At 43.2% G+C, this 27,924-nt stretch overlaps 1 protein-coding gene across 3 annotated transcripts in view; it reads left to right on the top strand.

Moving 5' to 3' along the window:
- epb41l5 (erythrocyte membrane protein band 4.1 like 5) overlaps positions 1-27,215 on the top strand; it is a 169,204-nt gene extending 141,989 nt beyond the window's left edge. For 2 of the 3 annotated variants that reach the window (XM_068034882.1, XM_068034884.1), the window contains 7 exons: positions 124-243; positions 1,666-1,727; positions 6,659-6,763; positions 7,621-7,723; positions 18,932-19,009; positions 20,363-20,505; positions 21,093-27,215. In XM_068034882.1, coding sequence (XP_067890983.1) covers positions 124-243; positions 1,666-1,727; positions 6,659-6,763; positions 7,621-7,723; positions 18,932-19,009; positions 20,363-20,505; positions 21,093-21,156 — 675 coding nt within the window. In that variant the 3' untranslated portion in view covers positions 21,157-27,215. The remainder of the gene's footprint in view (positions 1-123; positions 244-1,665; positions 1,728-6,658; positions 6,764-7,620; positions 7,724-18,931; positions 19,010-20,362; positions 20,506-21,092) is intronic. The other variant, XM_068034883.1, reaches the window with a different exon arrangement.
- Positions 27,216-27,924: the final 709 nt, after the last annotated feature.

Consider the following 27,924-nt stretch of genomic DNA (forward strand, 5'->3'; position numbering starts at 1 on the left):
AAATATCACCTCCATTAAATGAGGATGCCTCCAATACTGATGATATAAATAGTATTGGAGTTCAGGCAGAGTGCATTTGTGGGAGAGCTGCTTGATTTTTAATTTCTCGCCTGTTTGTGTCAGGAGGAAATTGTGAAGCTGTTGGACAAGGACGTGAAGAACACAGCTGATGCCACTTGCCCTGCGCTTCCTGAGGATGTGAAAAGCAACATTTTGAAAGCGCAAGTGGAAGCTGTCGTGAAGGTAAAGCATTTGAGGCTTTTTATCTAATTTTAGGTTGCTGGCAATACGACCAGTTTAAAAATAGGGAAGAAACTTGGAAAAAGTCTAAGACCTTTTTTTTTAAAGCAGTGAACAGGTGAATGCAGTAAAATTTACATAACTTTTAAAGATCTTAGCTGCAGTTATCTCACTTGCAGTAGAGGAATTGTAGTCTGTATTTCTGTAGTTTTTACACAATGGCTAGCTGATGTTATTAATCATGATTTCCATGAAAAATAGAACTGAGCATTTTGAAACACTATGATCGATATGATGCAGTGGGTCTCCCATGGACAAGAATTGCTCTCGACTAGTGAGGCTGTAAAAGCTTTCAGTACAGGTCTTAGCCTTGGTTCCATGGTAGAGTTCTGGGTCACACGGTTCTGGGTTCAAATCCCATTCTGGGGCAAAATCTAAGCTGACACACCAGTGCAGTATTGAGGGACTGCTGCACTGTCTGAGGTGCCGTCTTTCAGGTGAGATATTAAACCGAGGCCCCGTTTGTCCAATCAGATGGATGTAAAAGGTCCTAAGACATTATTTGAAGAAGAGTGAGAGAGAGTTCTCATTGGCGTCCTGGCCCATATTTATTCCTCGACTAACATCACTAAGCAAAAGAATATCCAGTCATTATGACATTGCTGCTTCTGGAATCTTGCTGTGCGCAAATTAGCTGCCGTATTTCCTGCATTACAGCAGTGACGAAAAGGAAGTATTTTTTTTGGCCGTTTGGGATGACCTGAGGTTGTAAAAGATGCTAGATGAAGTCCAAGTCTTTCTTTTTGAATGAGCAGGGCTGCCATTGGCTCATTGGATCTGTGGGGGGACTGCTCAGTTAGCATCAAGATGGTCCCAGTCCCTGACCTATGCTGGTTGCAGTTATGGTGCCAATGCTTGTGACTGGATTCCCAACAGTTGCAACCTGTAACGCTTGCCTAAATAAGTAACTTCAGAGAAAATCACAATCCAAATGGGTTGAATTTATAAGACATGAAACGGGAATCCCGGTAAAATGTCCTGCGTTCTGCACAGTCTACTCAATGACACTTTGCAATGCATGTGAAGGGGCCAGAATGGCTGCTGTGCTGTATGCAATTATATGCACGTCACATAAACTGGGACTAACTGGCTATGATGGGAACTTTTCATTGAAATAAATTAAGTGCTGCTGTAAATGGCTCTTTAATATGGTTTATCCAAATTTTATCTGAAAATTATATGACATTTTGTGGTTTTTAGGATAGGATTGTAGCTTGAGGTAATTTTAATAGCTGGACAGCAAAGTATGATTAGAAATACAGATGGGTTTGTGTGCTGTGTGTCTAGTCTGTCCCTGGTAAGTATGTGAAATAGTGTTCATTATTGTTCAGATTCTTGGATAAAGTTTTGCCTTTTCCTTCACAGGTGGTTAGAGATGATACAAGACTGAATGAGAAAGACTCTAACCTGTTTGACACAGCATTCAGGTGAGGGGCAGAATATGACTTTCACTGTAGAATTTTCATTCTGGCCCATATGTAATTTTTATTTTTTTTTTCCAATGTTCTTCCCAGCCCCTCCTGAAGGTGCTGACTCTCCCCAGGTACACTTGGCAGCCCTCCAATATCTCATTCATGGGAGCTATTCTTGTCATGCAACCCTAGACAGTGGCTGTTAGCAGGTTATTGGACTGTGTGGAATGTATGACAAACGAAAAACTGCCCTCACCTAATGTTGCAGCACATGCTTTCTGGCACTCTCGCTCACAGATTTAGAGACTCACAGGCGCACTTGTATATGTCCTTTAGCCAGATGGGCATCAGGGAGCTGTGCCCTCTGTTCAATATCTTTTCCCCTTCTCATGGTGCCCCCACATCAAACACATGCCAAGCTTGAAATATTGAATCCTTACATTGTCCCACAGGACATCTCTCGTTACAATATTTTGTTGCTACCTGGTTCCACTTCTAACATTGCCCAACTTCACCCCTGCCTCAGCTCCTCTGCTGCTGAAGCCCTCACTTATGCCTTTGTTACCTCTAGACTTGACTATTCCAATGCACTCCTGGTTGGTCTCCCACATTCTACGCTCCATAAACTTGTCATCCAAAACTCTGCTGCCTGTGTCTTAACTTGCCAAGTCCCGTTCACCTATCACCCCATGTTCGCTGACCTACGTTGGCTCCTGGTCAAGCAATGTCTTGATTTTAAAATTCATATCCTTGTTTTCAAATCCCTCCATAGCCTCGCCCCTCCCTGTCTCTGTAATCTCCTCCAGACCCACAACCCTCCAAGATATCTGTGCTCCTCTTATTTTGGCCTCTTGAGCATCCCCGATTTTAATCGCGTCACCATTTGTGGCCGCGCCTTCAGTTGCCTAGGCTTCACAATCTGGAATATCCTCCCTACACCTCTCCACCTCACTTTTCTCCTTCAAGACACCCCTTTTAAAACCTACCTCTTTGACCAAGCTTTTGGTCATCTGTCCTAAGATCTCCTTATGTAGCTTGGTGTCATATTTTGTTTTCTAATGCTCCTATGAAGCACCTTGGGATATTTTATGCTGTTAGAGGTGCTACTTCGTTATAAATAGTCACTTGCTAGTACAGAACTTGAGTATTGCTGGAAAAAGAACTTCTGCAATTGGACAGCACTTGCTGAACAATCCCAAGTGTGCTAAGAACTACACCAACAACCAATTTATTTGCAGTGGCGCAGTGGTTAGCACCGCAGCCTCACAGCTCCAGCGACCCAGGTTCGATTCTGAGTACTGCCTGTGCGGAGTTTGCAAGTTCTCCCTGTGACCGCGTGGGTTTTCGCCGGGTGCTCAGGTTTCCTCCCACAGCCAAAGACTTGCAGGTTGTTAGGTAAATTGGCCATTATAAATTGCCCCTAGTTTAGGTAGGTGCTAGGGGAATTGAGGGAAGGTGGGGATGTGGTAGGAATATGGGATCAGTATAAATGGGTGGTTGATGGTCGGCACAGACTCGGTGGGCCGAAGGGCCTGTTGCAGTGCTGTATCTCTAAATAAAAATTTAAAAAATAATAAAATTATCAGTCGGGCTTGCAATTCTTTGGAACCTAGTGGCCAGGTCAGGAAATGCAGGGTAAGAAAAGAACTTGCATTTAAATAGCACCTTGACATGTTCTCTCAGCTCCCAGAATGTAGCATGATCAATGAATTACTTCTGAAGTTTTGGCACTGTCGCATTGACAAATGCGACAGAAAATTTGCACACAAACTGCAAATATGATAAATGATCAGTTCATTTGTTTTCGGTGGCATTGGTTGACGGGAGAAACATTGGCCAGGAGCCTGGAAGAACTCCTTTGCCCATCTTACAGTTGTGCCATGGGATCTTTTACATTTATATCAGGTAGATATTACCTCAGTTTAAAGTCTCAGCTGAAAGGCAGCCTGATGATGCAAATTTCCTCTGTCCTGCCGAAGTCTGAGGTTATCTGCTGAAGTCCCAGAGTGGAGCTTAAAACCCCAATCTGCTGACTCAAGAGTTAACATAGTATCAATTGAGCCAAGCTGACATGCAAAGAAAAAACATTAAGCCAGCTAAATGAACCTTCTCATTTAGGCCCTTATTCACACTATTTTTGTCTCCATTGTGCTAACGGCTAACAAAACTAAAATTGAACTGTACAACAACAGCAACACGTTATAACTATATTGCTGGAAAAGAAAGAGACATTCCCTTGAAGCTTTTTGCCTTGCACTCATCAGGACAGATGCAAGGATGCCAAATTTCAAAAGAAGCAACAACTTATACTGCATTAGAAAAGGCTGCTGGTTGGAAAATAGTGAGTTGTAGTAAATGGTTGTTTTCAGACTAGAGAATGATAGACAGTGGTGTTTCCCAAGGGTCAATGCTGGGGCCACTCCTTTTTTTTTTTGCTCCATATAAATGACTTCGATCATGGAATACAGAGTAGAATCTCAAAATTTTCCGATGGCGCCAAAAATGGAGGTGCGGCAAACAGTAAGAATGATGTGTACTGCCTGGAACAGGACACAGATGGGATAGTTGAGTGGGCAGACAAGTGGCAGATGGAATTTAATACTGACAAGTGTGAGGTGATGCATTTTGGCGGAAGGAATAAAGAGAGGCAATATATACTTAATGGCACAGTTCTAAAGAGTGTGCAGGAACAGAGGGACCTGGGGTGCATGTCCTTTGATCTTTGAACATATTGAGAGTGGTTGGTATAGATGAGATCTTGGGCTTCGTAAATAGAGGCACAGAATACAAAAGCAGGGAAGTTATACTGAACCTTTATAAAGCTCTGGTTAGGCCCCAACTGGTGTGTTGTGTCCAGTTTTTGTCACCACACTTCAGGAAGGATGTGAGGGCCCTTTGAGAGGGTGAAGAGGAAATTTGTCAAAATGGCTACAGGGATGGAGAATTTTAGTTACAAGGTTAGTTTGGAAAAGGTGGGTTTGTTTTTCCTTGGAACAAATGAGATGGAGGGGAGATTTCATAGAAGTGTATATGATTATGACCAGCTTAGTTAAGTTAGACAAGGAAAAACTGTTCCCATTAAATAATGGTACAGGATAGTGACACATTGAAGATTTTGGGCAAGAGATGCAGGGGGAATTTGAGGAAGAACCGTTTTTATGCAGTGGGTAGTAATGACCTGGAACTCGTGTCCACAAGGGTCGTGCAAGTGGAGACAATTAATGACTTCAAGAGGCAGTTGGATGGCTACTTGAGGGAAATAGACTTACAGGGCTAAGGGGATCGAATGGAGAGTGGAACTGACTGGATAGCTCCGTGGAGAGCCTGCCTGGACTCGATGGGCCAAATGGTCTACTTCTGTGCCGTATATGACTCTCAATACTTTAGTCATAAAATTTATAAAGGTACATTATATCATCCAAATTTGACATTACATAATGTGCAATACAGGTCACTTTCTTTCAATACAGTACATGAGATGCCTCACTACACTTGCTGTTATATTTATAATATACATTTATATTTCATGTCAAACCTTCCCTGGTGCATACAGCCCAAGGGGTTTTACACAGTTTCCAGTCTCCTTGCTATACTATGGGGGGAGGACTTATACAGTGGCCTTGCCCCGGTGAGCCTTTGCAGTGGCTGCCCGAAGGTTTAGTGCATCCCTCAGCACGTAGCCTTGAACCTTGGTATGTGCCAGCCTGCAACACATGGTCATTGACAGCTCTTTGCACAGAAAGAGCAGCAGGTTTCGGGCAGACCAAGGAGTGTCTTTCACTGAGTTGATGGCCCTCTAGCAGCAGTTGATTTTGATCTCTGTGTGCGTCCCTGGGAACAGCCCGTAGAGCACGGAGTCCTGCGTAACAGAGCTGCTTGGGATGGACCTTGGGGAAAAAAAACACAGCATTCTTTTTCCAGACCTGCTTTGCAAAGGCACATTCCAGAAGGCGGTGAGCGACAGACTCGTCCCCACCATAGCCACCTTGAGGGCAGTGTACGGAGGCGGTGAGACACCAGGTGTGCAGGAAGGATTTGACGGGGAGGGCCCTTTTCACCACTAGCCAAACTACATCAGTCACCATCCTCCCCCTCACATGTTCCCTCTTTTTACAATGTCTCTCTGCCTGTATTGGAAATTATGGAGATTTTGGGCTTCAGTTCCCCCTTTTTATTCTATTAAACAAAAACGTAAAGTATAAATGTGTTTGCTGTTCAGTGATGAATTTAAGCACCTTCAAATAAAGTTTGAGGAGGTTTCAATTTAAACTGTTACTGAAAGTTGAAAGGTGATGATTTTAAGTGATAATCTAAGTACATTAGCAGTGCCTGCTTTCTGCCACTAGTGGCCGCTGCCGCACTTGCACTGTTATCAGTAGCTGCCACCACCAACAACAACACCTTGCACTTATGCAGCACCTTTTACAGAGTAAGACATCTCAAGGTGCATCACAGCCATGTTATCAAATAAAATTTGACACTGAGTTAGATGAGATATCAGGGCAGGTGACCAAAAGCTTTCTCAAAGAGTTCAGATTTAAGGAGCATCTTAAAAGAGGGAGAAGCAGAGAGGCGGAGAGGTTTAGGGAGGGAACTCCAGAGATTGGGGTCCAGGCAGCTGAAGGCATGACCAGTCATGACGGAGTGATGAAAATCTGGGATGCCCAGGAGGCCAAAATTGGAGGAGCGCAGTGATCTCGGAGGGTTGTGGGACAGCAGGGGGTTACAGAGACGGGGAGGGGTGAGGCCATGGAAGGATTTGAAAACAAGCGTGAGAAGTTTTAAAATTGAGGTGTTGCCGGACTGGGAGCTCATGTCGGTCAGTGAGCAGAGGGGTGATGGGTAGCAGTGACTCTAGTCATTTGATATTATGACAGTCAGTAGACTCCAACTTTCAATACAGATGTACTACATTATGATCATGCTATCTTTCATATTTTAAACAGGGGATTAGAAGCCGCAGACACCGTTTTATTGACTAGCAAAGTCCCAGAGTGGCAAGGTGCCAGGGGTTCTCTGAAATCCATGCCAGTTGGCATCCCTTTCAATCTGTAAGTACTTTGAGTGTAACCCTCGCGGGATTGCAATTAAGGCTGAAAAATTTGTGCAGCGGGAAAGTGGTTCTGCCTAGTCGTCCTTTTACAGATGGGGCAAATTCTGGACCAAATATGATCGCAAAGTAATTAACTGGAGAGGAAGGAAAAAAGCTAGTTGCGAAACCTGAGAAACAATCCCAAATGTGGTTACTTTCAGTAAAGCAATTAATATTTGTGCAAGTGTTGTTGTAATTTTGTCTGACTTCTGTATTGGCTGTGACCCATTTCTGGACAAACTAATCGGTTTGGTTAGCTCATGACCCCACCAGGATTATTTATCTGCAGGCAGTCTTTACCAAACTTGGGTGTATATTTTCCAGGCTGTTTCTGTGAACTTAGATGCTTTTGAAAAGAGAATTTCTTTTCAGACGATGGCCTGACCTTTTCAGCTGATAAGACTGTCGTGGTGCTCAAGGTGGGAGAATCAGAATTTATTTTACATGGTGAGGAATGGGGAGAAAATCTTTATTAGGCCACTTGGTTAAAGAGGAAGAGATTTTGGTTACCCATTTGTGAGGGGACAAATGTTTATGGGATGTCATGAGATTGGGAATGCAGAGAATGAGCAATGGAACTTAGATTATAATCACGCCTTTACTTAGGAGGGGAGCAAAGATTAGAAGCCTTGGGACAGGGGATATGATGATCGCGATGCCACATCTTGCTCATTGGCATATTAACCACTTTTTCCTGTCAGTTGTAAAAACTTGTATGAATATAATTTGTTTTTTTTTAAAAAGACCTCAACAATTTGAATATAGCTCTTTTCCAAACCCTTTCTGAATTCAAAATTTCTCTTTGTTTCTTTCCAGTGATGATCTGAATGAGAAGGAGATGGTTCCAAACACTGAAAATCCAATGATTCCCTCAACTTCAGCTCCCACAGAACCACCCAGTAACCTTCCAGCCCTAAAGGTAAGAAGGAAAGAGCAAACTTGCATTTTTAATGGCACCTCTCACATTCTCAGGGTATCCCAAAGCACTTTCACAACCAAATTAAGCCCTTTTTCAGTGTAGTCACTGTTGCTATGTAGGAAATTGTGGCAGGCGACTTGCACACAGCAAGGTTCCACACACAGCATGTGATAGAAACGTAGAATGGTTACAGCACAGAAAGAGGCCATTCGGCCTGTCGTTTCTGTGCTGGCTCTCTAAAGGAGCAATTCACCCAATACCACTCCCTTGCCTTCTCTCCATAGCCCTGCATATTCTTCCTTTTCAGATAACAGTCTGATTCCCTTTTGAATGCTTCAATTGAACCTGCCTCCACCACACTCAGGCAGTGCATTCCAGATTGTAACCACTCTCTGCATGAAAAAGTTTTTCCTCATGTTGCCATTGCTTTTTTTGCCAATTACCTTAAATCTGTGCCCTCTGTTCTCAATCCTTCCACCAATGGGAACAGTTTCTCCATATCTACTTTGTCCAGACTCCTCATGATTTTAAATACCTCTATCAAATCTCCTCTCAACCTCCAAGGAAAACGTGTCTCAACTTCTCCAATCTTTCTACATACCTGAAGTTCTTCATCCCTGGAACCATTCTCGTGAATCTTTTCTGCACCCTCTCTAACGCCTTCACATCCTTTCTGAATTGCGATGCCCAAGACTGGGTGCCATACTCCAGTTGAGGCCGAACGAGTGTTTTATACAAGTTTAACTTAACCTCCTTGCTTTTGCACTCTATGCCCCTATTAATAAAGTCCAGGACACTATATGTTTTATTAATCGCTCTCTCAACTTGTTCTGCCACCTTCACTGATTTATGCGCGTGTACACCCAGGTCCCTCTGCTCCTGCACCCCCTATTTCTCTCCATGTTCTTCTACCAAAATGAATCTCTGCATTAAATTTCATATGCCACCTGTCTGCCCATTCCACCAACCTGTCTGTACTTTTGAAGTTCTACACTATCCTCCTCACAGTTCACAATACTTCGAAGTTTTTTATGGTCTACCAATTTTGAAATTGTGTCCTGTACACCAAGGTCTAGGTCATTAATATATATCAGGAAGAGATGGGTCCTAACGTCAACCCCTGGGGAACTCCACTATAAACCTTCCTCCAGTTTGGAAAAACAACCATTAACCACTACTCTCTGTTTCCTGTCACTCAGCCAATTTTGTATCCATGTTGCTTTTGTCCCTTTTATTCCATGGGCTCTATAAATGCTGACAAGCCTGTTATGTGGCACTTTATCAAATGCCTTTTGGAAGTCCATGTACACCACATCAACCGCATTATCCTCATCAACCCTTAATAGGCACATAATCTGTTTTTTGATGGGATTAGTTGAGGGATAACTGTTGGTCGGGACACTGAGAGAACTCTCTGCCAGAAAAGGCAGGTATCTCATCTGAAGGTTCTTGGGCATTGCAACTGTTCCAAAATCTCAACCTGAATAACATATTCAAGTCTTCCATTAGCAGGTATTTGCATGCAGAGTAGATTCTTCATCAAATGCTATCACTGTGCCTCTCAAATGTAAGATTAGGAAACGCTCGGCCGTTTGTGCATTACAGCAGGCCACCTTGAGACAGGAATTGCAGAATCTTGTCATTAATATGAACACTTTTCATCTTGAACATGTGTAGACCTCGTGAGTCCTCATCAGATTGGTGAATGGGTAACTGTTCATGGTTTTACAGTCCTGCTCTCCAAAGACGCAAGCCCGAGAAAATATTTTCTTCCCTATCGACTCTACATTTCGCAGTTCTGTTCCATGACTCTGGAAATACAATTGGCTAATATTTCAGGTAGAGGCTCCTCATCAAGCATTGGATGCTGAGTAGTATTCCCAACATTCCCTGTTTTTGTTTTCTCTCCCTGCCTCCTGCTGAGCTATTACTGATACTTTGGCCCAAGTGGCCATAAGTAGCCCAAACTGTAGGTGATATAGTTATTCAACTGTGGGGCCATCCCTTCTGAGCCCAGCCCTGTCCTCATGATGTCCTCCACATAAGCACCGGGACTCACTGGAGCGTAATTGAGTGAAATCTCTGGATGCTATTTTTATTTTCACAGTAACCTGAGGCCACAATTGTGCTTCATTGTACTTCGCCTGTAAATGAACAACTCAGCAAGAGATTTGTGTCAACCCTGGGACCTTCTGTCCTGTAGCTCCCAGTACCAGCACCAGACCAGGTGGCATATTAACCAGTGGAGCAGCCTGACCCTGGCTTTCTTTCCCTTCATTTTTTTTTATTTTAATTTAATTTTATTTTATTTAGAGATACAGCACTGAAACAGGCCCTTCGGCCCACCGAGTCTGTGCTGACCATCAACCACCCATTTATACTAATCCTACACTAATCCCGTATCCCTACCACATCCCCACCTGTCCCTATATTCCCCTACCACCTACCTATACTAGGGGCAATTGCTAATGGCCAATTTACCTATCAACCTGCAAGTCTTTGGTGGTGGGAGGAAACCAGAGTACCCGGCAAAAACCCACGCAGACACAGGGAGAACTTGCAAACTCCACACAGGCAGTACCCAGAATTGAACGCGGGTCGCTGGAGCTGTGAGGCTGCGGTGCTAACCACTGCGCTACTATGCCGCCCACTGTGTCTTGCTTTGTCGTAGATTTCAAGTGTATTTACATGTTGGTCAATATGTACTGCAAGCTTCACTGAACTGTAGCCTCCTTGGCGTATCTCAGGTGAGTTTGGAGATGTCTTTCCTGTACACCCTGCCCACCTGGCCTTTTTATAGACTGCACCTCTCGAGATCCAATGGTGGAGGTGGGTCATTGGGTAAGATCAGCTCAATTATTTGCGGGTGAATTTTCCAATAGCATTTTGGCCTATTGGGGTTTTTAATGAGTACCAGATTCCTCGTGACTCCAGCCCTCTTGCTCCCTGTGGATGTGGTATTTTTTGCACTGCCCTTATTACTGGGTCCTGGTGATCTACTTCAAAAAGGGCATGAAGTATAGTCTTCGACTGTGTTTGGGGCAGGGGTTATTTGACCTGAATAGAGGCCTTTCTCTTGCATATTAAAATATTCAAACTGGCCATTTTTCCCTCTGTGACGGAAATCACACCTGCCAAATGGAAACAAATTAATTTTGTCATATGGGACACTACTTGATACAACTTTTACTGGACATTGCAAAAAAAAGAAAAACAGAACTGAAAAGCTGGTTGCACATTTGCATTCTGAGAAGATCAGGACTAGCTAAGAGACAATTGAATAGAGAGACAATGGGAGTGCTCTTTGATTCAATTTACAAGATTGGTCTGGACAATAGTGGTGATCAACATCCTTTGACTGTGTAAGAGCCAGAACTCTACCCCTCACCAAGTGTGTCTGGAAAGCTTTGAAATCCAACAACCCTCCCAGAAGCTGCTGTTTCAAACAAAGAGATGGTCACGTGACCTACCTGCTGGCCAGACTGGGCTTTTTTGAATTGTGCCACACAGAAAGGAAAATACTGCAACTGGACTGGCAGAAGAAAAGTATCTGCCTGTCTGTCTCGCTCTCTCAAGCAAAGTCCCAGGGAACCCACGGTGGCAGCTTACACTTCCAGACTACAGACAAAGCACCTCTTCGACCTTCTGGTACCAGAGAAGCAAGTCTGAAATTGTGCACAGGGCCCCGGCGAGAACTCCAAGACCTTCACTTCAATCAAGGACACTATCACAAGAACACTAATAACTATCTCTATTTCATTTATTACAAACTCTACTTCAACACCTCCCCAATTCTTTCTTCCCTTCTATCTATTTGTTTGTGTGTGTGCGCCTCTTGTATGCATGAGAGCATGGTTGTGTTACGTATTTTAGTAATTTTAACCAGGTTAGAGTGATGAGGCTAATAAACTTGCATCTTTATTGTTTAAACTCGAGAAAACTTCTCAGGTTCATTTGCAATTACAATTAGAGTGCAGTGAGTAAAGGCTCACTGAGGTGGGTATGCTAAAATCACTGTTTTAAAAGATAAACCCTGTTACGGCCAAGCCAGGAAAGGGGCAAGAGGGGAATCTGAGACCCTGTCCTCACCCGGTCGGAACACTTCTGTTTCCTTCTCTCATGTGAAGGGCAAGTGTGAACATACCGAGTGCTGCTGGAACAATGCTTCAGTAACGGGCTCAAACTAATATGTTGACGGTTTCTGTGCAAAATTGTGGTTCCGAAGCAGTAAAATCTAGGGTGGCCATTTGTCCCATTTTATTCTGGACAGTCCAGTTTTAGCCAGTCTGTCCACTGTTCAGTACCAGATGCCTTTACGTCTGATCTACTCGAGTTAGGATGGAAGAATCATTTAAAGAGGCAGGAACCTAAAGTAATTGTGCAAAATACAGGAGTCTAAAAGACAATGACTAGCCAGGAATACACTGCAATTCAGTTGCTGTTCTCAACGTTTTTGGCTTGAAATTATTCCATTTGACTTTCAAACACAGGTGGTTCTAGTGCATTTTTTTTTTAGTTCCAGGCTTGTGGATGGGAGGCCCATGATGACATCATCGCTGTGCGCGGTGACGTCTTTTCCGCAGCACAGCTGGTCTGCCAGGTCTGGTGTCCAGTATTCTTGGCCTCTGGCAGTGGTCACCTAAGTAAATCCTCACAGTGAGTGTAGAACTTCTGGAGATTTGATGCACAATGTTTTCCAACCACTTCCCCCACAGGCGTCATCAGCCGCACAAAAAAACCATCATCGTGCGGCGTTTTGTTGGAGATTTATATCCACGCCTACAGGCTGCAGGTCAAAAATCCTCCCAGTCACCAAGATACGTAGGAGCTCTTTAGCAGTGAGATGAGGTGGTGACACCTCATTGCTTGTTTTATCCATTTTACCACAAGAGGGCAGTAGAGTCTCCTGAAAAATGAGCAACGAGCTTGTCTTTGGTAACAGACCCACTGCACCGAAGATATTCAATAGTTCTGTTGGATCCTACTGGGGTAGGTTTCTACAGATGCCTGATGCCTTCTAGTGTGACGGTTGCCAACTCTGGTTGGCTGCCTTCCTGGAGGTTTCATCATGTTACTATCTACTTTCAACAGCCCGGCCCAGTAAACAACCTTTTTTTTTAACCCCCATCCCATCATCAGTATATTTACAACTAATGTAAAGCAGTGTTCTAAGAAAATGGGAAAAAAAACCCACACAATTCCCCAATGATTTTTCTCTCAGCAGTGCCCAGGAGGATTAATATTTAATTCCTAGAGTCTGAGAATCCTGGAGGGTTGGCAACCCTACCCCATACCTTGCCCACGTATTCATTCTTCATGTGAGAGTCCGGACAGTGAATGGAGACCAGTTATTTGGCTGGTAGCTATGGGATTTCACACACCTGGGAGACAGAGATTTTGGGCGAGAGATGCAGGGGGCAATACGAGGAAGAACCTTTTTGCACAGCGAGTGGCATTGAGCTGGAATTTGCTGCCTACGAGGGTGATGGAAGCGGAGACGATTAATGATGAAGGATATTGAATGGGCACTCGAGGGAAATAAACTTGCAGGGCTACGGGGATAAAGCAGGGGAATGGGACACACTGGATTGCTCTACAGAGAGCCAGCATTGACGCAATGGGCTGAATGGCCTCCTTCTGTGCTGTAATGACTCTACGGCCTTCCTGGATCGTGATCAAGGAAGGAAACCCTGATTGATTTTATTTTATCCCCTCCCTAAGCTGAGGTCCAGAAACCTGTTTTTAAACCTTTGTACAAAACTAACTTTTAAACGGCCTCTGAAATCTGTTAAAAGTTTAATTTAATTGGCCATCAGTCGGATTTGCTAATGACTGTTCTGTGGTGAAGGTGCTCCCTCTGCTGGAATTGTCTTGAAATTGCATTGTTCAAATCAAAAGCAGCATTGAGCAAATTTGTGAGCCGATTATTGTGTCACACCTCTGACAGTCTGACTTGGGAACAACAGCAGTTTGTATTTATTTAGTGCTTTTCACATAGTAAAAATGTCCCAAGGAACTTCATGGGAATGATTATCGAACAAAATTTGACACTGAGCCACATAACGAGGTATTGGGAGAGGTGACCAAAAGCTTGGCCAGAGGAGGGTTTTCAGGAGTCTCTTAAAGGAGGACGAGGTTTAGGATGGGAATTCCAGCAGTCATGGCCTCGGCAGCTGAAGGTGCAGTCGCCAATGGTGGACTGGTTACAATCAGGAAGGCACAAGAAGCCAAAACTGGAGGAATGCAGAGGCCTCGGAAGGTTGGAGAAAGTTAGAGGTAGGAAGGTGAGAGGCAAGGAGGGATTTGAAAGCACGGATGAGAATTTTAAAATCGAGGTGTTGTCAGACTGGGAGCCAGTGTTTGTCAGCGAGCACCAGGGGCAATGGGTGAACGGGACTTGGTACGAGTTAGGATACGGACAGTTGAATTTTGGATGAACTCAAGTTTACGGAGGGTATAAGGTGGGAGGTTGGCCAGCATTGGATTATTAGAGTCTAGAGGTAACGGAGGCATGGATGAGGGTTTTAGCAGCAGATGAGCTGATGCAGGGGCAGAGTTGGGTGATGCTACGGAGGTGGAAGTGGTAATGATAAGAATGTTGTGATTCCTGAGTGTCTCAAATGAAATATTATTTTATTTTACTTTCCCTAATTTATTCACCAATTTCTCCCTCCTTCTCTGGTGAAAGGTGCCAATTTCAGGTTGGGTACAGTTCCATAGTCGTAGGTACCTCTGAAGACCTGAGTTAGTTGCTCAATCCTTCGTGCTAGCCTGGACAGTGAGTGCAGGCAATTTGACTGATGAGGATTTGCCAATGAGCCTGATTCTGCTGAAATGGAAAGGGGAACCATTCTGTTTTTCTTTAGTCCGAGGTATTTTTCCCACATTATTAGGAGTTACCCCACTAGGTCGTACCAATGAAATCCTAGCGGTTCTTGCCTGCAATCAACCTTGGCGTGCTGGCATTGGGGATAAGTGAGAGCCCACTGTGTGAATCCAGGCAATGTTTGCTATTCGTGCCTCCAGCTCTCCCCAGCTTGTCATTCGACTGCTACTTAAACTCTGAAAATTAAATCTGTACCTTCAACTTGACAGCCTATCATCAAGTTGGCTTCACGCGTTCCTTTGTTTATTACTCAATTAAAAGTGCAGTTATCTGAAAGAGGGAGTTGCTGTAGTTGGCATGGTCTTCTCACTCTCTGCTTCCTCATCGTTCAAGGCAATTATCCTATTCCAAAATGGAGTCACAGTGCTTCTAAGTGCAGTGTCACTCTGTACAGGAAACTGGAGATTGAGTAGCAGCCACCTTTAAATAGAATCAGAGCAGGTTGGCCAAGGGATCAAGAGCCAGGGGAAAAAAATCAGTATAAAGGAGCTGTACAGTGACAGCGAGCTTACTTACAATTTCTATTCCCACCCCCACCCCCCTGTAATTCATCCGTGCAAATCATTCTGCCAAGTAGTCAGATTAGAAAATGTTTTGTTTTTGGCCTCCAGGCATCAGTTTTTCTCCTGCTGTCTGACAACTCCACCTACCAAAGACTTCACTGCACCATCTCTGAAGGCAGCTGCCAAATATTTACACAATGACATCGATTCTTTCCTTTCTCCCCACAGAAAGATAAATCACAGTTCCTAGTCCTCCTTCTCGCCAATCCAAATCTTAGGCTGTGTTGAACCTCCTTACTCTACTTCCAGAGTATTCAAGCTTTTGATGGGCCACACTATATTGTGGAGCTTTACGGTCATCGTGTAAAGTTAAAATCCAGATTAATCTCCATCAATGGCAAATGGTTCCCACTAACAGATCTTGGATCTAGGCTTTCCTCACCAGTGAGACAGCAGTGCCAGCCTCGACACTCAAAGAAATTGACATACGATGGAATTAAGCTGTCAAGGACTTGGGGACATTTGTTTGGACACCCTATTCTATGCCTACTGTGTACGAATATCTTGAAATGCTTCTTTATTCAAACACTCAGCACTTACTTCTGAAATGATAAACCTGAAAATATGACTTCAGTTCTCGCCTTGAGATCTCATCCAGTTCTCCTGCTCATCGCAAACTATGTGATTGAGCACAGTTGGCTGTTATTCATTTCTTGTAAAATTTAATTCTCTTTATACAATATTGTCTAGTGTAACAATGTAGTTTTGGACAGTGTGGAGTCACTTGTTTGCTATCTTGGTGTGAAACTTAATGATTTTAAATATATACACAGTGCCGCCCTTGGTATTTTTGACGTGACAATCTGTAATTCTCATCATTTAAAGGGCTTGTTAATTGCTATGTAATTAGTTTTTGATCTCACGCAGACGCTAACTCTGAGACGCACTGACGCCCCAGCCCAGCTCTAACTGTTGTTATCTGGGTGTTTGGCTGCCTCGACAGCCAATTTCAAAAGAAATCCATTCCTTACGTGCAAAGCACTTTAAGACGTTTTGGTGATGTCGTAAGATGCTACATAAATACACATTGTCTTAATTTCACCGTTTTAAAGTAACTCAATTTTAGCTGAGCTCCACCAAGCTGAGATGTTGAGCGTTAATAAATGATCTTTAAAAGAAAGGCATTGTAAAGTTGGTATTGCCACATGTTGAGTGTAATGATACTGTTGAGATTCTGCAATGAGCTTCACTCTTGTACAGTTGAAGTTGTTTACATTGTCACCACAGGTGATGTGGAGGTTTTCACATTAACAATTAACTCACCCATGCAGAATCAGACCATTAGTAACTCCACTATTTTATTTTTGGAGGTTGTCTCTCTGTAGGATCCTAAAGGTTATCAACTGGTCCTGTCTCTGCTCTTTAATTTACTCTAGCCATGCTTTGCAGAGTTGTTTTAACATGTTAAATGCTGGTTCATTCTCGTAATATGACTTTCATCCAAGCTTTAGATGCAAACGCAAAGCTTGTCCATCCCTATTGTTGCAGATGTCGAGCAGAAGCCAGTACTGCCAGTTTATACTAACTGGCAGCATCAATGGAGTGAAACATTTCAAGGTTCTTTAATGGGTGGAGTTGTGGGGAGGGAGGTCTAATCAAATTTCAAGGAGGTTCAAGGAGAAACCAAAGATGTTGTTGAAGAGATGCTTTACATAATATTATACAGAATGTATAGCACAGAAACAGGCCATTTGGCCCAACTAGTCCATACTAGTGTTTATGCTCCACACAAGCCTCCTCCAATCCCTTGTTATCTAAACCTATCAGCATACTCTTCTATTCCTTTCTCCTTCCTGTTTATCTAGCTTCCCTGTAAATGCATCTATGCTATTCACCTTAACTACTCCATGTGGTAGTGAATTCTTCCTGAATTCCTTAATTAATTTATTAGTGACTCTTATATTTATGACCCCTAGTTTTGGTCTGCCCCACAAGTGGAATATTTTCTCCACATCTAACCTATCAAACATCTTCATTATTTTAAAGCTCTCTATTAAGTCACCCCTCAAACTTCTCTTTTCTGGAGAAAAGAGCCCTAGCCTGTTCAGCCTTTCCTAGTTACTATATCATCTCCGTTCTGGTGTCAGTCATTCTTGTAAATCTTTTTTGCACCAATCCTCTTGCCTCTATATCCTTTTTATAATATGGAGATTGGAAGAGTGCACAGTATCAAACTCTCTTTTGAAAGTTTCACTTGACCCCTAGGCACAATAGCTTTTCTGGTGAAGAAAGTTCGAGATTTCTTCTAACCTTTGTGTGAAGAAGTGCTTCCTGACATCACCTCGAATGTCCTTGCAATAATTCACCAATGCACTAGTGTTTAAATCCTCCAATTGCACACCACCGTCTGAGATCTCAATCGGATCCGGCCTGGTCTTAAAATATATAGTTCGTAGATGGACATATTAAATCATTACTGTTCCAATCAAATCAAATGAAACATTGCCATCTCATTAAAAGCATAACAAACTTTTTTAAGTATTGCTGAAAATAGAGACATTTTGTGAAAGCTTTTTGTCTTGCACTCATCAGGACAATTCGCAAGAATACCAATGTAAGGGAAAGCAACAAATTTATACTGTATGAGAAGAGAGTGCTGATTGGTTGGCAAATGGACTCTGGTCGAAGCGTTACCATGGACAATGCACCAGCTTACTTTTTTTAAAAATATACTTCAATGTGTCACGAAGTGGAGTTTCTCAATGTCGATGATCGCTTGCCAATATTGGTACCTGACACTTTACAAAGTGCTGTATCTGTATTGGCATGAATTAGCCCCAGAAATCCAACAGGGAAAGACTCTGTAATGTACCAACACACAACAGATGTGCCACTCATCCTGTTTTCTAGCCACCCAAAAGTCAAATGTCGATGACATAAAGCAAGATAGTTGTGAATTTCTTAGAAGGCGTTAGGAAGGATCATTCAGTTTATCTCAAGGCCTTCTCATTTCTGGAAACTTGCGCTTGCTGTAAAGATTTTGAGGATTTTTATGAATGGTGAATTTCTGGGTGATGTCACTGGCCTGGTATCATTTTGATGAAGATTTTGAAGGTAGGGAGAGACGTGGAATGGTGGTGGGGAGCAGGGGGCGGGAAAGAGCTAAAGCCAGAGAATTCCAAAGTGAGAACAATGGCAGCTGAAGGATTTGCCACAGATGGGAAAGCAGGGTGTGAGGCTGGGGATGTAATGATGCAGGCTCGAGGAGCAGAAGGCACGAATGGAGAAGATTGTAGAGATAGGGCAGTGTGTGACCACTGAGTAATGTGATAATTAGAAGATGATGACCTGGGGGAAGATAGGCAGTTGGGGGAAACAGCAATGGCTGGATGATATGGGTGAGCACGAGTAGGTGTGAGAGGATGCTGCCGATTGGAGTTTGTGCGGGGTTGAGAGAGTTGGAGATGACAAAGGCTTTCACTGATGCTGGAGGCAAGCTGAGGACCAAGATGGGCAATGTGCCAGTTATCCGGTTCTTGCCCATTTCTTTATCTTAATGGCACTTCTCCGGGTATCCATGTGCCAATAATGTGGATGGGTAACACGCTGCTAAGCCTCCATGCTACTGCTGTGGAATGTGCACAATTAGGGCCAGGGGCAGCTTTCCCTCCATAAGCTTCAGCCATCACCAATTGTGGGAGGTAATTGGCATCCTCCCCTTGTGTCCCAGTGTTGTGGTAATGTGACTAGAGAACACCTCCTCATGGCACAAAGTTGCACTCTCAAGCTTAGAATATGATCTCTTTGTTGTGTTTGCAGAATGCTGCTGAGGACCTGGACAACCTGTTGTCAGCACTGAGTGAGAATCTGATGGATTTCACTGACCCCACGCCACTGGTAGGTCCTGTTTATAAATGAGTTTCGTCGCTGCCCGTGGGAACGTTGTAATTTGATCCAACTAGCAGACGTCAACAAGCCGCAGTCTGTGCAGAAACTCGCTCGCTTTCTGCTTCCCTCATCGGTAAAGGATCTGTATAATTATCTGTTAATGAGAGGAGTGAAAGGGTTGAGACGAAATAAGAAAGACTGGCATTTATATCGCAACTTTCATAACCTCAGGATGTCCCAAAGCGCTTTACAGCCAATGAAATAATTTTGAAGTGTAATCACTGTTGTCACGTAGGAAACACAGCACCTAATTTGTGCACAGCAAGCTCCCAGAAACAGCAGTGAGGTAGTGATCAGATAATATGTTTTTGTGATGTCGATTTGAGTGATAAATATTGACCAGGACATTGGGATAACACCCCTGCTGCTTTTTGAAATAGTGGCCATGGGATCTTTTACATCCACCTTAGAAAGCAGACAGGGCCTCAGTTTAACATCTCATCCGAAAGACGGCACCTCAGTGTTGCACTAGATTTTGTGCTCAAACCTCTGGAGTGCGACTTGAACCCAGAATCTTGTGACTCGGAGGCTAGAGTGCTACCAATTGAGCCACAGCTGACACTGATACAGGTAGCAGAGATCCTGAAATTTCACTTCAGACATTCTGTAGTTTAGTGGCATGCATTCCCAATGCACCTCATTCCAGAACCAAATTTCAAAGGGCTCATTACTAATTATCGTACTTTTCTACACCTTTAGTTTTTTTAGTTTAGAGATACAGCACTGAAACAGGCCCTTCGGCCCACCGAGTCTGTGCCGACCATCAACCACCCATTTATACTAATCCTACACTAATTCCATATTCCTACCACACCTGTCCCTATATTTCCCTACCACCTACCTATACTAGGGGCAATTTATAATGGCCAATTAACCTATCAACTTGCAAGTCTTTTGGCATGTGGGAGGAAACCGGAGCACCCGGAGGAAAACTATTTTTAGTTCCATACTAACGCACCCCTTTATACTTTGTCCTCAACCAGCCTACTATAAACCTGCCTCCAGGACTCATGTCTCCAGGACTCCACTGAGCCACTTGAATTATATATTCTCGTGAGTCTGTCTCCAGTTATCAGTCATTAGTGCCAACTCCCATACCCCATCATCATTAAAGATTCCAGTGCCAGCCTAGAATTGGTCATTGCCGTTCCTGCAATCTCCTATTTTCCAAGCTATCCTGCTGAGACAGCGCTGGTCAACCAAAATTTCTGTTGAAGATAAAATGTCAAGTGAGCTTCATGGAAGAAATGTTTAGCTATTTCTTCTGATGTTTGTTTTTTAAATTTTTCGGTGTCGATATAGGGCGGGGTGGTTCCGAATGGAATTTTCAATTGCGATGTCTCTTCTACTGTAAAAGTAACAAAACCGCTTGCTGAACCTGCACTCTTTCCACTTCCGTCTCCCAGTCCAGCTCAGCATTCCTTGGGGTCGACATTTCCAACCAGGTAAAGTCTCACTGATGATGTCTGCCCCTGTGGCATAAATGAATGTGTTTTAAACCCAAGTCTCGTGTTTTGGTGGCAAATGGGAGTTGATTCACCAGAACAAAGTGGTTGTGTATCTATTAAATATTACATTTGGATTTTTCTTTATCCCAGTGTATTAATTCCAAAGATTGCATCCTCCAATCTCTTTGTGCCTTTGCATCATAGACCGCCTCCAGATTTACTGCCTATCTCGACTTTTATGACTCGTACCTATTGTGCTTAACTGCCCCCCTTTCCCCCTGCCCCTGCACCACTCCATCCCACACCAGCATTTAGGGCAGAACCTTCATCCATCAAGCCCAAAACTCTGGACTCCCTGCACCTCCCAAAGTCCCTCTGCCTTGCAACGTCTGTCTCCACCTTGTAAAGCTGCCTCAACCCACCTCCTCAACCAAGAGCTTCAGTCACCTCCTTTAAGGCTACAACCCTCTCCCTAACTCCTGTGCAGTGCTCTCCCCTCTGTGCAGTGCCTTGGGAGCTTTCACTGTTAAAGATGTTAAGTCAGTTGTCACTATGTTGTGATGGATGTTGTTTACCTTCTGCAGCATTATCGTGAAGGATGTGGAGAAGACTGTGAGGCCCAAGGGCTTGTTGACAACGGAGTTGTGAGAACTACAAGGCTTATCTTTTAGCCACTTATGAAATTAAGACCACAGACTACGGTGGCCTGTCTGCATTTAGACTTTTAAGATATTCCACGTGGAGTAACCTAGCAACGTTGACAACAACCTTTTTGTACAGAATCCCAGCTCCATGCTTCCTAGTTTTAAATTTAATGGGATGGTGGCTTTCGGAACACTCCCCTGGTGGAATCTTGCTTCTAGTTCCTATTCGAGAATGTGAATTACTCCTAAGCTGCTGGTGTGTTAAATCTACTAGAAAAACGAGCACGAGTGCAGGAGGCACCTTGATCAACTACAATAGTTTCATCTCAAAGAAAAAGTCATGGTTTGATGGCGAGAGGGATGGTTTGTGCTGACTACTGATCCCAAGAAGGAGCTGCTGTCAGAAAGGCTAATCATTGACTGCAAGCAGGGAGCAGTTCCTGCAGGGAGTGCAGGTCGGAGATGGGGTTACAACATTGTAGTTCTGAGTCTCCAACCCAAACTCTCCCTTTAGAGCACGACTTCCCTCTGGGGGCAAAGGATTATACAATCAACTCTTAAATAGATTGTGTGTATTGTTTTTGTGAAGAGTAGACACTTTAACATAGCAGATTTTTGTTAAGGCATCACTCCATGTATAGATTCTGGCTACAACTCCAGGGTATTGTGAAGGATGTCTGGGGAATGTAGGGGTCCGAAGCATGAGGATAACACCAGCTTGGATCCTGAATTACTGATTCTTCTTGCGTTTCCTCAGTCTCTGGCAGTTGTTTTAATAAATTTCCAATTTGAGACCCTTGGAAGGGGGCCTTTCAAAGTGGAGGATGAATTGAGCCCTATCGAAAGTATTACATATTTGACAATTGTTCGTTCATCTGTGCAAAGCGTTCAGAACCAATAAATGTCTGGAAACTCCTGGGAGAGCACAGCAGGCTGGTCAGTGCCTGAAAGAGGCAGATGGTTCACCTGGTATTCCTTCAGCAGATGTCAGAACCATGAAGGGAAACGGACAATGCAGCTTGTAAAGCAAGCCAATAAAGTGAAGAACTGTGCCCACACAACTTTCAACCAGTAATGCTTGTAATATTGTAACACATTTTCCAACTGATTCCATGGGGAATTTGAGTTTTTTTTTAATCCTTTGCATTCTTCTCTCCATTGAGGTCTGTTTCTTCCTGCCCTCCTCTCTCCATACTTTTCCCCCCTGCCAATCCCCAAACATCCTATCGCATGCATCCACCTGATCCTGCTCCATAATTGGATCCTTAAGAGCTTTGTGAGGTAGTGTAGATTGAGCAGCCACCCACGCCATCTGTCTGCCCAGCACTCTCACCATTGTAGAGTTTCGATTTAGCTCTCCCATTATGATGGGCAGGAGAATTCACTCTTTGGGGGTGTGTGGGTGCTTCAAGTGGAAGAAATGCCTGTTCCATTTGTGAGCTATAGTTCTGTCGTATCTATCCAGAGGAAGGCATCCTTCATCACTTTATTTTACTCCTCCCCCCACAACATGATATAAAATGTTGATTCTACAAGCAGAGCGTTGCCTAATTCAGCAGCATATTGCATTTGAACACTTCTATTGGAGGAGCGCCGTGAGTAAAACTTGCACTGAATAACCTAAATGTGCAGCTACTATTCCACATGATCGTGACCTATTCTTCAGCTTTCATACTAGTCTTATCCAACTGGCTACCTCTCTTCAGGGACTTCTGGTGAGAATCTTTTCTGTGACTTTACCAAGATCGACAGTGTGTATAAACTGGAGATGGATCAGTGCACTCTTCAAAGTTCTTCTGAAAAGTAGTGTACAATATTGCAACTTCTGTACGTGCCATGACTGGCCCTTGATCTTTTACCTCCCTTTCTTTGGGAGGGAAGATGTCTCTGTAGTAATTAGCACCTTGTCTCACTCGTGCTATGATTAGTCTTTTTTAATCATAGGATGATAAAATCTACTGCATGGTAATTGCTTCATATATGTTCACTGCCCTCCCCCCCACCCCCCCCCCCCCCCCCCCAAAATATATCCAGCTACTGATTTACTATTGCATTGCACATTTTCCCGATTTGTGATGTGGAGAGTTGCTGTTCACATTATCGTTCTGTAGTTCTCATTCCTACCCAACTTCACTGCCTCCGGAGAGCTACTCTTTGCTTCATTTTGCTCCCAAGCTACCGATGTTTGATGACAACCACACTCACCAAGATTGCAAATCCCACTGCTTCAGGACTTGTGTTTCTTACCCGACAATTGCTCCCCAAGTACCCCAACTTAGCTCAGAGGGTTGTGTGTTCAGCCGCTACCACAGGACTCCCTGTGCAGTGTTGTGCTACCGGAGTTGCTGTCCTTTTGGGATAGGATATCCCATCATAAACTGAGATCCGGCCTGCCAGTTTGGGTGGGGGGTTAAAGACCCCACAGCAGCACTTGAAGCCTGGGCAATCCTCCCAGTGTCTTGGTCAACATTCCGCCCTCAATGCTTAAATTATCAGGTTAAATGATCATTCACCTCACTCCTGTTTGTAGGAAATCAGCTTAAAATTGTTGCAGTATTTTAACAGTCATCACACAGCAAAGATTAATTCATTGCGTGAACCACTATGAAATGTTTCAATGACCTGCCGTATAAATACAAGTATTTTTTTTTTCCTTGTTCGTTTTAGCATTGAGTCTTAGAGTTTTTAACTGACTTACCCTGATGACGCAGACACTTTTAAGCAAAAATCTTAACCAACATAACACTTCCTCTTTTATCCTCGTGTAATGAAAAAATATAATTTTTTAAGGTGTAGTGTAAGTTTGTCTAATAATAAAAATGAATACGTTTAGTTAATTGAAGTTCTGAAAAATTTATCTCTGACACTGAGGAGGCTGGGGAAACACATTGAATATTGTGGACACAATTTGTAATGACACTTGGCAGCTGCTGTGATTTAAAATGGAGAGACTGATGGTAATTCTCCCCTTAATGTACTTTTTTACTTTCATATCAGTTTACGTCATTGTGCTCTCTACTGGAAATCGCAGATGTAAGAAATACAAAATATCAGGTCCTTCTATGCTTGTCTTCATTAAAGTTAAAAGACAAGTTTTCATTCCTGTGAAAAATATGCAGAATCCATACAGATTTATATCTTGTTATAATCCACAGCTAGGCTGTTGTGTAATTTTAGCACGGTATCGACATGATTTGTGTTATGTAACTCTGGTGTTAGGTTACTTGTATTACATGAGACGAAGATGTAATGATTCCTCGCAAAGCAGTCTTGCATTATTTCAAGCTTTGTCCTGCAGTGCCAAGCGCAGAGCAAAATTCGTGTCATTCTGTGTGCGTCGCCAATATCACATCTCAGGCTGAGGTATCACACTTAACTCACAGTTTAACTAATGAGTTAACAAGTGGTTTGACCTCTGCAGAGTACTGCTTACTGTTGCTCACGACAAGGGCACTTGCTCATCTGACCTTAACAATAACCCTCAGGTCAGGTTTTTTCCCCAAACCACTGAGTTACTTTCAGTTTCCCTTCCACGTACCACATATTCTGTAATACTCAAGCCCACATATACAATCATGACAAGGTCAAGCATTGATTTCCTTCCTCCTAAGAGTAACTCACAACTGGCATTATACTCCGAGCCACTAGGTCTACATTGTGCCCAGGGACTAAGGGTTTCAAGTAGTATCGTTGCTAATGATGTCCTGGACAACTAGGGCAACTGACGTTTCATTTTCCAGTACATTTCACTAAAGCCAGCAGTTAGGGTTTCAATGCCCCATCCGATTAACATGGCTCTTAAGCTTTTTATGCTTGTTGTATAGAGCCTTGTATATGATCCCTCCTGGAGTACTGCATTCAGTTCTGGGCACTGTAGCTCAACAAGGATATATTGGCCTTGGAGGGGGTGCATTGTAGGTTCACCAGAAAGAAACTGGGGGGTTAAAGGGCTAAATTATGCAGAGAATTCTTAAACATGGCTTGTAATCCCTCAAGTATAGAAAATAGAGGGGGACTGTAACCAAGCTGTTTAAAAATAATAAAAGGATTTGATGGGGCAGGTAAAGTAAATCTATTTCCTCTGGCGGGGGAATTCAAAACAAGAAGGCATCAGTGCAAAATTAGAGCGATGCTGTTCAGGAGTGAAATCAGGGAGCAGTTCTTCACACAATGGGTAGCAGAAATCTAGAACACTCTTTCCCCCCCCACCCCCCCTCAGAATTCTCTGGATGCTGGATCAATTAAAGATTTGAAGACTGAGATCAATAGCTTTTTGTTAGATAAGGTAATCAAGGGATAGGGAGCTAAGGTGGATCAATGGGGTTGAGGTAAGATCAGCCATGCTCTAACTGAATTGTGGAACAGGCTTTGAGGGGCTGAGTGGCCAAGTGCTATTCCTAGGATGCAAACTATTTGCAGACTGAAATCCAGTCAGTCAGTAATATCTAGTACAAAGCTTAGGAACACTAATAATATTTTCCTAATTTAGTCGCATGCTTCTGGGTTTTCTTGTAATGGAGGGTCTGGGTAACCTATAGTCAATGTGCCACATCAGCATACCCATAGACTAAATGTTCAAAAAGCTGAAGGGGTGTCTGCCATTTCTAAAGCATCCCATGGAATCAATTCCCCAAACCAACTCATAAATTCACCTCATCTAAGAGAGTGGAAGTGGAGACAAAAGTCCAGACTATTTGTTTCTCATAGAATCTTACAGCACTGAAGGAGGCCATTTAGCCCATTGGGCCTATGTACAGGTTATCCGATTAGTCGCATTCCCCCCGCTGCCTCACTTTTCCTTTTCAGGTTTTAATCCAGTTCCTTTTTGAAAGTTCGTTTGCCGGTTAGCTGAAATCTGTGTCCTCTGGTTGCTGACCCACCTGCCAGTGGAAACCGTTTGTACTCATTTACTCTATGAAAACCCTTCATAATTATGAACAGCGCTATTAAATCTCCCCTTAACCCTTTGTTATTTTTAGAGTAATGGTCAGTATGAAATGAGAAAAACGTCAAATGAGAATTGGATTTGAACTAGAACTTGTAAAAAAAAAATTGTCCAGATTGGAAGGGTAACAATGGAAGTAGCTTATCAAAAGAAAGCTATATGCACTCAGCAGGCTGATCACCCATATAGTCAAGACAAGAGCCAGATTGAACCCAGTCTGTGCTGACTTAGTTGATCTCTGCTGGGGTTGCATTTAGGAGCGCTATGAAATTCCAGGGGGCAGATGAAGAGAATTTTGTTTTTAATACGGTGAGTTATGAAGTGGAATACACTGCCTGAAAGAATGGTGGAAGCAGTAACTTTTAAAAGGGAATTGGATAAATACTTGAAAAGGAAAAGCAAAGGAGTAGGGAAGTGTGGGACTAATTGGATGGCTTGCAAAGAGCTGGCACAGACCCGATGGGCCAAAAGGCTACTTCCTGTGCTGTAATATTCTATATGAAATGAACAGCCTGGACTTTTATACACCATCCTGGGCTAACTAGGGAAAATGATCAGCCAGGGATCCCATTCCTGATCGTTATCCGTAGGCCCTCCATCTTTGAAATATAGGGTTGGGACGTGATCAGGTTTGACTATGATGTCCACTGAAATTAAATGGGCCAACCAACACCATCTAGGTTGAGCCATGGGCGATGGTTACTTGGGTGAGGTACTGGATGGTTCTCCTGCGTCAGTGCCCTCTAGAGAGTAGGGGGAGAAAAATAATAAAAGGGTTCTTAAAAAGTGTACAAGTATATTTATCAACTAGTGTATAAGATAGAGCCACTGTCCTTCAAGTGTAATTTGTCTTGTTAATTTATAGCTCTAGAACTTCATGTACAAGTGCAATTTTCATTAGTGCTCGAAGTATAATTTATTTTTGATCAAAAATGCACGTTTCACTGCATCTTCACAATGTGTAGTGTATGTAGCGACCAGTATTAGAGACACAGCACTGATTTCTGTATTTCTATGTAAGTTTGTTAATTACAAAGTGGTTTGTAGTTTACTTACGCTTTTGTACATTTTATATGGTGTAGTTTTTCTGATTCTCCTGGTACAATAAAAATTTACTTGGATGCAACTGCCAGGAAATTCCTGTTGTTTGTACCACTTCTGCCTTTGTTTTCTTTTAAATTCATTTGAAGACTTTTGGAAACTCTCAAGCTCATTCAAAACTCAATGGCCCATATGCTAACTCATACCAAGTCCCATCAACTGATCATCCTTGTGCACGCTGACTTACATTGGCTCTCGGTCTGGCAGTGCTTCGATTTTGAAACTCTCCGACAGAGTCAATCATGGCTTTCAAAAGTGAATTAGATAATTACTGAAAGCAAGAACATTTGCAGGGCTATGGGGAAAGGGCAGGGGAGTGGGACTACATGAGTTGCTCTTGCAGAGAGCTGGCATGGTCATAAGGGGTCAAATGGCCTCTTTTTGTGCTGTCACCATTCTATGATTGTTTTCAAATCCCTTCATAGCCGCACCCCTCCATATCTCAAACCTCTGAGAATTCTGTTCTCTTCCAATTTGGGCCTTTTGCACATTCCTGATTTTAATTGCTTGTATCATTGGTGCTTGTGCCTTCAGCTGCCTAGGCTTAACTCTGGAACTCCCCCGCCCTGCCCCAAATATCTCCTCCCTCCCGCTCCTTAAAACCTACCTCCTTGCCCAAGCTTTTGGTCACCTGTCCTAATATATGTAGCTCGGTGTCAAATTCTGTATTATAACACTGCTGTGCAGTGCTTTGGAATATTTTACTTTTTAAAGTAAGAATTTCGT

The sequence above is a fragment of the Heterodontus francisci genome, chromosome 7 (genome assembly GCF_036365525.1).
Source record: "Heterodontus francisci isolate sHetFra1 chromosome 7, sHetFra1.hap1, whole genome shotgun sequence".
NCBI lineage: Eukaryota > Metazoa > Chordata > Chondrichthyes > Heterodontiformes > Heterodontidae > Heterodontus > Heterodontus francisci.